This window comes from Pagrus major, chromosome 11 (genome assembly GCF_040436345.1).
Source record: "Pagrus major chromosome 11, Pma_NU_1.0".
Lineage (NCBI taxonomy): Eukaryota > Metazoa > Chordata > Actinopteri > Spariformes > Sparidae > Pagrus > Pagrus major.
The window spans coordinates 285,343-296,601 of NC_133225.1; the positions used below are offsets into that span (position 1 = coordinate 285,343).

The following is an 11,259-nucleotide window of genomic DNA, read 5'->3' on the forward strand; positions in this document are numbered from 1 at the left end:
GCGTTCACTGACCCGTCTGTTTAAACTGATGAGTTGTGAGGCGTTTACTGACCCGTCTGTTTAAACTGATGAGCTGTGAGGCGTTCACTGACCCGTCTGTTTAAACTGACGAGCTGTGAGGCGTTCACTGACCCGTCTGTTTAAACTGATGAGCTGTGAGACGTTTACTGACCCGTCTGTTTAAACTGATGAGCTGTGAGGTGTTCACTGTCCCTTCTATTCTGTGTGAAAAGTGAAGCTGAGGATGTTTCTGTTCATGTTGATCTTCACATGGAAAAATTAAAAAGGAAGTCAGTGTGTTACCAAAGTGAGATTCTTGTTCTTGTTATTTCATTTTTTGGTTTTTTTTAAACACTCACTGAAAATGTTTTAATTTCACTGATGTTAAAAATGTGAAATTCAACGAGGAAAAATATTTAAACATAAGAAACAGAAAAAAAGTGAAATACATGTTTTCAGCTTCAGTCATACAATAATAATAATAATTATTATTATTATCATTATTATTTATACAGTGCTTTTCCTAATAAACATTTCAGGAGGCAATGAGGGAAATACAATTGAGTAAAATACTGAACAAGTTATACAATATGAGTCATTGATTAAAATCAAACATGATATCAGATTAAGACATTTACAATGATTATAACAATAATAAACACAGCTCAGGCATGCTGGAAACAAAATAGCGTGCTTGCATTAATAAAAAATGTCTAAATATATAAAATAGTATAAAACATATTCACAGTATCAGGACAGCTATTATTGCAGTCTTGACACACAGCCACTTCCTGTTTACACAGCTCTGTGCGTTGCCTGTAATGGTGGGTCGAGATCCAAAACTCACATTTCTGCCCAAACAATCAGACCGAGATGTGTGATTTGTCTTTAATTATGATTTAATAAATATATTGGGCACAGAGCTGGACTCAGTGGTGACAGTGGCAGAGAAGGACTCTGGACAAACAGCCACCACCCTCTGCACAGCACCTTCACCAGGCAGAGCAGCGTGTTCAGAGGACGACTGCTGTCCCGGTCCAGCTCCACCAACAGACTGAGGACCTCTTTGGTTCTTTGGTACTCTTTGGTGCAGAGTTACACTTTGCACAGGAAGTCAGTCAGTTAATAGAACTTGGGTTTGTAGTACCACTTCCATGTTAACAATACAACACAGTAACATCAAATTCAACACAATACAAGATTACATCATATTTACAGTAGCTGTTTGCTTTGGCACTTCTCTAATGGTTTGGATCAAAATGGTCATTTAGAAACGGGTCTGACAGGGTTTTAAATCCAGACGTTCAAGGCTGGGCTTTCAGATCAGTCAGTTCCTCAGCAGCTGATCAGCCAGCTGGTTGTAGTTCATCCTCCTCAGGATCTCCTCAGTGACCTGCTTGGCCCCCTCAGCGTGGTACTGCTGGACCATCAGGTCCACGGTTCTGATTCTGTCTGCTGCCTCCAGCCGACAAACGGGGATCGGATCAGACTGCAGATTCAGGAGACGCTGGAAGGTTTTAAAATCCTCCAACTCCAGATTTTTCAGAATTCGGTGCAGCAGGAGGGTCACATCCACTGACTCTGAGACACAAACTGGAACAGATGAGACCACAACACTGGTTACACTGGATTCAAACTGGTTACACTGGATTCTATTACAATGGATTCTAACTGGGTTTACACTTGATCCATAGGGACTACCATCACATCACTGGATCTATAAAGACCACAGCACTGGCTGGTTTCACTGGATTCAACAGGATTGGATTCAATATTTACAGAGAAACCATGAAGTGGTTAAACTGGGTTTATAGAGACCACAGTTACGGAAGCCCTAAAGGGCCATGCATTCACACATTTTATTTCCTCCGTTTTCCCGTCATAACGAGTTAATTTCATTTGTTTTCTCGAGATCTCGAGTTATTATCTCGAAATAACAACTGCCGTTTTCCCGAGATAACGGGATAATTTTCTCGATGTAATTAATTCAAGATCTCGAGATAATAACTGTGATATGATAGGCCTGAGATTATGGAGACGCCCGGGACCTCGTAGCTGGTCAGCTATGTAGTTAACGACGACATCAGGCTCACTTAGATTGCGCCGCCGATATAGCTGAAGCCTTGCTAACCTCTTTTTAGATTACGCACACTAATGTGTATATTATCTGTAATAGCAAGGCATAATGCTATTTCAGCCTGTGTCAGACCTTGATTGAAAAGATGTGTGGTGCGGTGATTGATATGCTCCTGCTCCTCTGACATTCCTACACAGAATGATGTTTCCTGCAATGATTTAATATACTACACTATCGTTTTGTTTTCTCAAGATCTCGAATTAATTATATCGTTATCGCGGGAAAACAAAGTTTCGTTATCTCGAGAAAATTATCCCATTATCTCGGGAAAACGGCAGTTGATATTTCGAGATAATAACTCGAGATCTCGAGAAAACAAATTAAATTAACTCGTTATCACAGGAAAATGTATATATATATATGTATGTAATAAAATGTATGAATGCCTGGCCCTTTAGGGCTTCCCTACAGTGCTGTTACAATAAGAGTTACACTGGATATTTATTCTTTAAGATGATGTTTTGTGATGATCTCATCATAAACTGTTTTCTTATCATCACTTGATTATTATTTCAATAAATTACATCTTTATCAATTCATTGCATAATTTTGTTTTTGGTCATATTTAACCGTTAAAATCATTTAAAATTGTAAATGTAATATTTAGGCCAGTTATTATCTGATAATATTGATTAATTGATATGAAGTGAAGATAAACTTCAGAAGTAAATGAGATGAAGACGAAGATGAAGGTGTGTTTGTGTTGATTTTACCTTCAGTGTGGGGGGAGGAAGCAGCAGCTGCAGGAAAACAAACAGTGACATCAGAAAATCTTCACGTTCAATAAAGTTTCATCTTTTATCTCAAAAACAAACTGACAGAAGATAAACTTTAATCTGATTGGCTGGTAACTCAGGGGCCAGCCAGTCAGACATCTGCTCTTATGTTGTCAACGGTTACCATCATCATGCCCACTGCTTTTATGTGTTATGCAACTTATGTGTTTATGTTTTGTGTTAGCATGTTAGCATGCTGTGTTAGCATGTTGTGTCAAAGTGTTAGCATGTTGTATTAGCATGTTGACGTGTTGAATTAGTGTGTGTGACCGATGATCTACCTCTCAGCGTGACGACTTGGCGCCACACCACAGACTCTATGGGGCCAATCAGCCAGCCAATCAGACGGAGAGGAGTCACGTGACTCAGCTGCAGTTTCAGAGACATGTCAGCCTCCAGAGCCTCCAGCTGCACCTGAAACGATGGCAGGAAGTTGTTGTAGTCGCTGAAGTTCACAAACTTTGAGCTCTGAAACAAAAAAAACATGTTTAGTTTAGTTTTTCTTTAAATCCTGATTGAAAATGTGACATTTTCTGGTGTTTGCTGCTGGAACTGACACAGTAGTTCAAATGTACAGGAAGTGCTGAATGAAGTTTAAGTGTCATTTTAAGAATCGGCACTTAGTCAGCATGAAGTATAACCTCAACTGGAAAGGAGTTGAAGACAGTTGAAGTGTCGGAGCAACTGTAAGTAAAGAGGGCAGCTGAAATGTCATTTAAAGTGCAAAAAAATCACCATGGAAACATTTGAAGTGATTGAAATTGATAAATAAGTGGCAGAAAGGGCAGTTGTAGTGTCAGATGAACTGATGAAAGCAGTTGCAGTGTACCTCTGGCTGGATGAAAACGGCGGGCTGTCCACTCAGTTTGTATGTCTGATTTGGGATCAGCTCACAGTCAGGTATTGTTTCCACGTACTCTGCTCTGATTCGTTGCTTACACGTCTTTATCACCTGGAGATCAGATCAGATAAAGTCAAATAAACTGCCTATAATCAATACCAGGTACATTTTCATTTGTTCCGAAACATGACGTTGTACAAGTTTCTTTCCACATTCAAAGTCTGAGGAATTAACGTAAAGGTTCAGTTACTTTTAATAGATTGTCTGCACAGTTAAAAGGTTTCAGTTCCGTTCATTTATACCTTGAACAGGACAAACATGATTTTATGACCATGTAAATTAAGAGATCGCTTTCATGCTAATGGTCATTTTCAAAGTCACTGAGTTGTGAAGATAATTGATTTAAAAAACTTGAACAATTGATTGATGCATTATTTGACTCTGCACTTGTAGTAAAAAATACTTTTATTTACATTGAGAAGAGCTTTTAATGCTTCAAGTCAAACGTTTTTTTTAATTCCTTAAAGACTTGTTAATCAATACTGATAACTCATTAAAATATATAGTCCTATTAATCTGTCCCAAATCTAGTGAAACTGTTAAACATCTGAACATAACAATTTAATTAAAATCTCATTAGAGGCCTCTGGACGTGGGACGCCTGCTCTACCCACCGAGCTGCTCTACCCACCGAGCTGCTCTACCAACTGAGCTGCTCTACCCACCGAGCTGCTCTACCCACTGAGCTGCTCTACCCACCGAGCTGCTCTACCAACTGAGCTGCTCTACCCACTGAGCTGCTCTACCCACTGAGCTGCTCTACCCACTGAGCTGCTCTACCCACTGAGCTGCTCTACCCACCGAGCTGCTCTACCAACTGAGCTGCTCTACCCACTGAGCTGCTCTACCCACTGAGCTGCTCTACCAACCGAGCTGCTCTACCAACCGAGCTGCTCTACCAACTGAGCTGCTCTACCAACCGAGCTGCTCTACCCACCGAGCTGCTCTACCAACTGAGCTGCTCTACCAACCGAGCTGCTCTACCAACTGAGCTGCTCTACCCACTGAGCTGCTCTACCAACTGAGCTGCTCTACCAACTGAGCTGCTCTACCAACTGAGCTACCACGGCCCTGAATAGAATTTGTTGTTTGGTAGAAATTAAATGGATGAAAGAGACTTAAGGTTTTGATGGTGACTGTGGGCGGGGCTTGTGTATTTGCCATGTCTGTGGGCGGGGCTTGTGTATTTGCCATGTCTGTGGGTGGGGCTTGTGTACCTGAGTGAGGCAGACGTTCCTGGGCAGCAGCAGGACAAATAGCGAGGAATCACTGAGCCGATGGAAGAGCAGCACAAGGCCACCGATCGCACCGCGGGAGGAGTCCGGCGGTGCGATTGGAAACACCAAACCGAAACACGAGAAGCCGGAGATGTCGATGATCACATGACTGTCTGTCACCTGACCAGGTGTGATGAAGTCCACGCTGTCCCCAGTGACGTGAGCTACGGACAGGAAGTGCTGAGCACAATCTGCAAAGGAGAAGAATTTACCTTTAACAAAACTTTATTCATGCAGAGAGCGTCGACGTGATGACAGACGTTTCTGTTATTGATCATAGATCATCAGTGATCACTGCAGCAAGGAGCTCAAAGAGAGTCACAGACAGAGAGTCCTGACCCTGGTCTAAGTCCTGACCCTGGTCTAAGTCCTGACCCTGGTCTGAGTCCTGACCCTGGTCTAAGTCCTGACCCTGGTCTAAGTCCCGACCCTGGTCTAAGTCCCGACCCTGGTCTAAGTCCTGACCCTGGTCTAAGTCCCGACCCTGGTCTGAGTCCTGACCCTGGTCTAAGTCCTGATCCAGGTCTGAGTCCCGACCCTGGTCTGAGTCCTGACCCTGGTCTAAGTCCTGATCCAGGTCTGAGTCCTGACCCTGGTCTAAGTCCTGACCCTGGTCTAAGTCCCGACCCTGGTTTGAGTCCTGACCCTGGTCTAAGTCCTGATCCAGGTCTGAGTACTGATCCAGGTATGAGTCCTGACCCTCGTCCGAGTCCTGATCCAGGTCTGAGTCCTGACCCTGGTGTGTGTGTGTGTGTGTGTGTGTGTGTGTGTGTGTGTGTGTGTTGATGGTCCTCTAAATATGTGTGTTGCTCACCTAAGAGGCAGTGCGGCAGGTGGACTCGGTGGAAACTTCCTGTCAGCAGTTTGAACCTGAACAGCGGTCCGGCCGGCCTCAGACCTTTAGTGGACAGGAAGTCCAGGTCCCAGGGAACGGTCTGATAGACCACGTCACCGACGCCCTCCAGCAGCAGACCGGTCACACTGCAGTGGAAAACTCCCAGCTGCCGGCAACACAACCTACAGATACAACAGCAGTTGGACTGATCCGTTTATCAACGCAGCAGGAAGTTTGAATTCATGTGAATTCATCTGTTTACCAATAGAAATCCGTCCTGACTGAGCTGACCTCCAAGTGCACACACAGTCCAAAATGGAGGAAGCTAATGTAGCTTATTAGCTGTGTTTCACATCCAGTTATATTGACTGTAGCTAGCATGTTAGCAGTTAGACAAAATTACGACATTTAAACTGGGATGTTAGCATTAGCATCAGTCTGTTAGCATGTACGTAGCCATCATGTGCATATTTAAGAAGAAAGAGCCAACTTAGCTACAGCTGATAAAGTCTGTCGCCAACAGTTCATTAATATTGATTATTGATGGTTGTCAAACTGAGAAGGTTAGTAAAGCGTTACAGATACTGAAGGTTCAGTTCTGCTTCTGTTCTGGTTCTCTGGAGTGTGTTACCTGAACATGTTGCCGTCCTCGGAGACTTCAGGTGTAATCTTCACCTAAACAGATCAAACAGCTGATCAATCACACACCTGAACACATTGACCAATCGTCCGTCAGCATCAGTGACATCACAGTTACAGGTGTGTCTGAGGGTCATTACCACTGTTGTGTCCACGTTTGTCTCCACTCTGATGTCAGACGATGTCTGTGATGTCACTCCTTGTCCTCGCAGACAGACACCTGCAGCAGGATGACATCATCACATCACATGACCAATACAGAAACCCTACTCAAGATCAATATTTGTGATTGATTAAATTAATCCCTGTCTGTCCAGTAAGAGACAGATTAGCACAAAGAGTGGAAGCAAGGGAAACTGTTAGCCTAGCTTAGCATAAAGAGTGGAAGCAGGGGGGAACTGTTAGCCTAGCTTAGCATAAAGAGTGGAAGCAAGGGGAACTGTTGGCCTAGCTTAACATAAAGAGTGGAAGCAGGGGGGAACTGTTAGCCTAGCTTAGCATAAAGAGTGGAAGCAGGGGGGAACTGTTAGCCTAGCTTAGCACAGTTTGTGGGACGTACTGAGCGATGGGACGACTTTCAGTAGGACGTTCGTGGCGACGTTCTCCGCCTGTTTAGGTCCAAAATGTTCTTGCAGAAGTCTTGCGGTCGTCGGCCTGTCTGCGTGCTGCAGCTGGTCTCGACCAATAGGAGGGAGGCTTTCTCCAGATATGTGATCACTGACCAACCACTGGAAAGATCTGAGCTCATCTGAGACGAGACACTCCAACATCTCTGTGAGGACACACGACTCTGAGGGACGCTGGGAAATAAACAGAGGGCAGCAGAGTGACTCACTGATGACATCACACCTCAGGATGATGACACACTGAGGACATCACATCGATCTGAGACAGGTTCTGAATTTAAAAGTGACTGGATGACATGTGGACTACACACCTGGTCCATGACTGGACCATCTTCCAGCTCCAGCAGTAAGAAGGGCTCTGACTGGCTGAGGGCTTGATAAAACACCTCCTGGGCCTCGCCCCCCTTTCTGAGGACCAGGTCCACCAGAGCCCGGTTCTTGTCCTTGTGGACTGCGTAGACGTGGACAGCCGCCCTGTTGGCAGCATTTAGGATCTTGTGGTCCTGCAGGATGTCCAGGACGGCATCCAGCCGCTGCATCCTGCTGATCAGCTTCCTGCGGCGAGTCATCACAAAGCCTGGATCCAGTTTCTGAGAAACCCGAGGAGGAGGTCCCTGTGGGTTCGCTGTGTGGCGCAGGGACAGCCAATAATCTCGGCCGATCATTCTCAGCGCCGCCTCCAACACGCTGAGTGCCCCGTCGTCATGGTAACACCTCAGCAGGGTTTTGGTGGTGCTGTAGGCGTCGGCAGTGCGGAGCCAGCTCGGGGGAACAGGGGGGACGTCCTGCAGGAGGTCCTGACTCAGACTCCAGTTGAGCCTCCACAGCTCCACCTCCTGCAGCTCCTGCAGCTCCAGCAGAAGCAGCTCCTCCACCTCAGGATCACCTCTCCACGTCTCCACGCTCACACATCTCTTCAACACATTACCCATGATTCAGTCTGTCAGGTCACGGCCCTGTTCTGACTGACAGGCTGAGAGAAGAATGATCCTCCTGTAAGATGAGACGAAGGGAACAACAAAACGTTACACAGAGATCACGAGATGTTAACAGACATGAAAACAGGATGAGATGGAGACAGAACATAAATTAGTACAGGTTCTGTGGTTCTGTGGTGCCGTTTCTGCCACTATGAGCGATTTCCTAAAACAAATACACAGTTTAGCTTCTAGATACAACATGATACGATCACAGCGAGAGGTACAGGTGGACCTACCAGCAGTCACTTCTGAGGGAGGGTCCACAACAGGGACATCTGCAAAATCAAGGGATTAATTATGATTATTTGTCATAACAAGATAAAGTGACACACAAACAGTACAGAGATGTCTCAGACCTGCCAGGAAGTGAGACTACGTTCTGTGTCAGAGGGAGAGCAGAGAGACAACTTCCTGCTTTAGAGACGACGACTGAAACTTTCACTCGTTTTCTGGTTCACTTCAAACCGACCAACACGCCGAGGCAGAAACTTGTCCATCCTGAGGACAAAACACCCAGCAGGCATAAACAGGCATAAACTTCCCCATCCTGCTAACGGACAATAATCTACACACATCCCCACTTTATCTTTACATATTTATAGTATTTATACGGACATTCAATCTACCTCAGTACCAACTTGCACCTTATGTAGATACTGCTTATATTCCTTATTCTATTTATAACCTTTTATATTTTATACCTTTTTACATTTATATATATATATTTTTATTTTATTTGTTTTTATTTTAACTAGCTTACTGTTCTGTGTTGTGCTGTATATCTGTTAAATGTTGTGTTGTGTACAAATGCTCCACGTGCCTTACCTTGAATTGCCCCCCGGGGACACATTTTTGAATTGAATTGAATTGAATGTAGTTGATGCTGTTCAATGCAGCCAGCACTGCACAGATTTGTACATCGGGGAGACATAACAACCTCTCCATAAACAAATGGCACAACACAGGAGGACCAACTCCTCAGGTCAAGACTCTGCTGTCAACAATGTAAACATGTTGTCCAGAGAAGACAGATGGTTTGAAAGAGGAGTAAAAGAATCCATCTATGTCAAACTGGAACGACCGTCTCTGAACAGAGGAGGTGGCCTAAGACATCACTGATCACCCACCTACAATGCTGTACTGACCTCTCTCCAGACAGCTTAACAACCATTCACACCTGGGCTCACCTGGCCTTAGCAACCCACATGAAGGCCGGTCGGGTCAACAACCCACAAGTGGCCCTAAAGACTCTGAAACTCAGAGCTCAGTGTTGGACGTCCGTTATGTTCAACGAGTTAAAGACCTGAATTCAAAATGTTACTGCAGTAAAAGTACACAGAGAAACATCAGGTCAGTAAAAGTAGTGAAACACATCAGACGCTCTGCATCACTTTTAATAAACTCCACCTGCTGTTTGTACCAGTCTTTATCCATCAGATGAAAGTAGTGGAGTAAAAGTATTTCGGTGAAGTAAAAGTACTGTGAACCCTGCAAACAGTGTTCCCAGTGATCCCAGTGAGTGTAGTTGGTTCTTACCTTTGTCTTTCAGATCTTCTCCACCAGCTGACAGACAAATAATAAAACTGATAAACGCTAGTAACTCTCAATAATAATTTGATGGTTTTCACCTCTTTTATTTACAGCATTTCCAGCCCGTCTGCCTCTGATTGGCTGCTGTTGGTATCCTGATTTGGGTTCTGGTCAGGTGGTGACAAGCCGCAGGTCACTGGTGATTTTTAAAATGTTTTTAGAAAGTAGAACTTTCCACTGAGAAACAGGTCATCTAAAAATAGATAAACACACGACCCGATCATCAATAACTGTGATCAGTGAGGGGGACGATGGAGGACGGACAAAAGGAGACAGATAGATGGTGTCTTCAGCCTGAAGAGATAGAACCAGTTTGATAAAAGTCTGGATCAGCTCCACTGATCGTTATACTTAAAGTGATTTCTGCTCTTCAATCACTATATCTGATCAGGTTATTGATGAATAAGAAGAAATTCAGGAGGAGAAAATTCTCAAACTGAAATTTTGTTTTGTTTAGACTGACACAGAGACACTGTGACCAGAGACATCTTGCCTTTCCTTACCACCCTGATCAACTCCTCCCTCACTTCAGTATTCCAGCTCCTTTCAAGACAGCCACAGTAAAGCCACTCCTAAAGAAACCCACCCTAGACTCAGCTGACATCTGAAACTACAGACCTGTATCTCTTCTCTCATTCCTCTCTAAAACCCTGGAACATGCCATCTACAACCAACTGTCCTCCTACCTTTCACAAAATGACCTTCTTGACCCAAATCAGTCAGGCTTCAGGACTGCTCACTCCACTGAGACGGCCCTCCTCACAGTGACTGAGTCGCTCCGTGCCGCCAGAGCCTCGTCCAACTCGTCAGTCCTCATCCTCCTCGACTTATCTGCTGCGTTTGACACAGTCAACCACCAAATCCTCCTCTCCACTCTGGCTGAACTTAGCATCGCTGACTCTGCTCTAACCTGGTTCGCATCATACCTGACAGAACGCACCTTTCAGGTCACCTGGAACGGCTCCTTGTCCAAACCCTGCTTTCTGGAAACTGGTGTCCCTCAAGGCTGAGTAGTAGGACCGCTTCTGTTTTCACTCTACACTAGATCACTAGGCTCTGCAATCACATCACATGGATTCTCTTACCGATGTTATGCTGACGACACCCAACTGTTCCTCTCCTTTCCCCCGTCCTCCAACACCCATGTTGCAACGCGCATCTCAGAATGTCTGGCAGACATCTCCGCTTGGACAACTGCGCATCATCTCAAGCCATGATGTACCGCCATCGCTGAGAGCAAACAAAGGCCGCTCAGCAAAGTCTTGACTCATATCTGTTCTGGCGCCTCAGTGGTGGAACGAACTCCAGACCAATGTCAGGACAGCACCTCCTGTGTGTGTGTGTGTGTGTGTGTGTGTGTGTGTGTGTGTGTGTGTGTGTGTGTGTGTGTGTGGAGCTGAGGCTGATGTGATGAAATACTGTGGAAACTTGATGAGGGACAATGTTCAACATGACGACAGACATCTGCTCAAAGCTCTGACAGCAGCAGACGGAGGAC

At 44.8% G+C, this 11,259-nt stretch overlaps 1 protein-coding gene across 1 annotated transcript; it reads right to left on the reverse strand.

Annotated features, from left to right (window-relative positions):
• Positions 1-460: 460 nt before the first annotated feature.
• LOC141005131 (uncharacterized) lies at positions 461-8,460 on the reverse strand. Its single transcript, XM_073476893.1, has 11 exons — positions 8,408-8,460; positions 7,503-8,184; positions 7,125-7,365; positions 6,706-6,785; positions 6,558-6,601; positions 5,906-6,108; positions 5,032-5,282; positions 3,743-3,865; positions 3,195-3,381; positions 2,851-2,877; positions 461-1,593 (listed from the first exon to the last, which is right to left on the reverse strand). The coding sequence occupies exons 2-11, from the start codon at positions 8,121-8,123 to the stop codon at positions 1,328-1,330; spliced, it is 2,043 nt and encodes a 680-aa protein (XP_073332994.1). The 5' UTR covers positions 8,124-8,184; positions 8,408-8,460; the 3' UTR covers positions 461-1,327.
• Between the last annotated feature and the right edge of the window lie 2,799 nt (positions 8,461-11,259).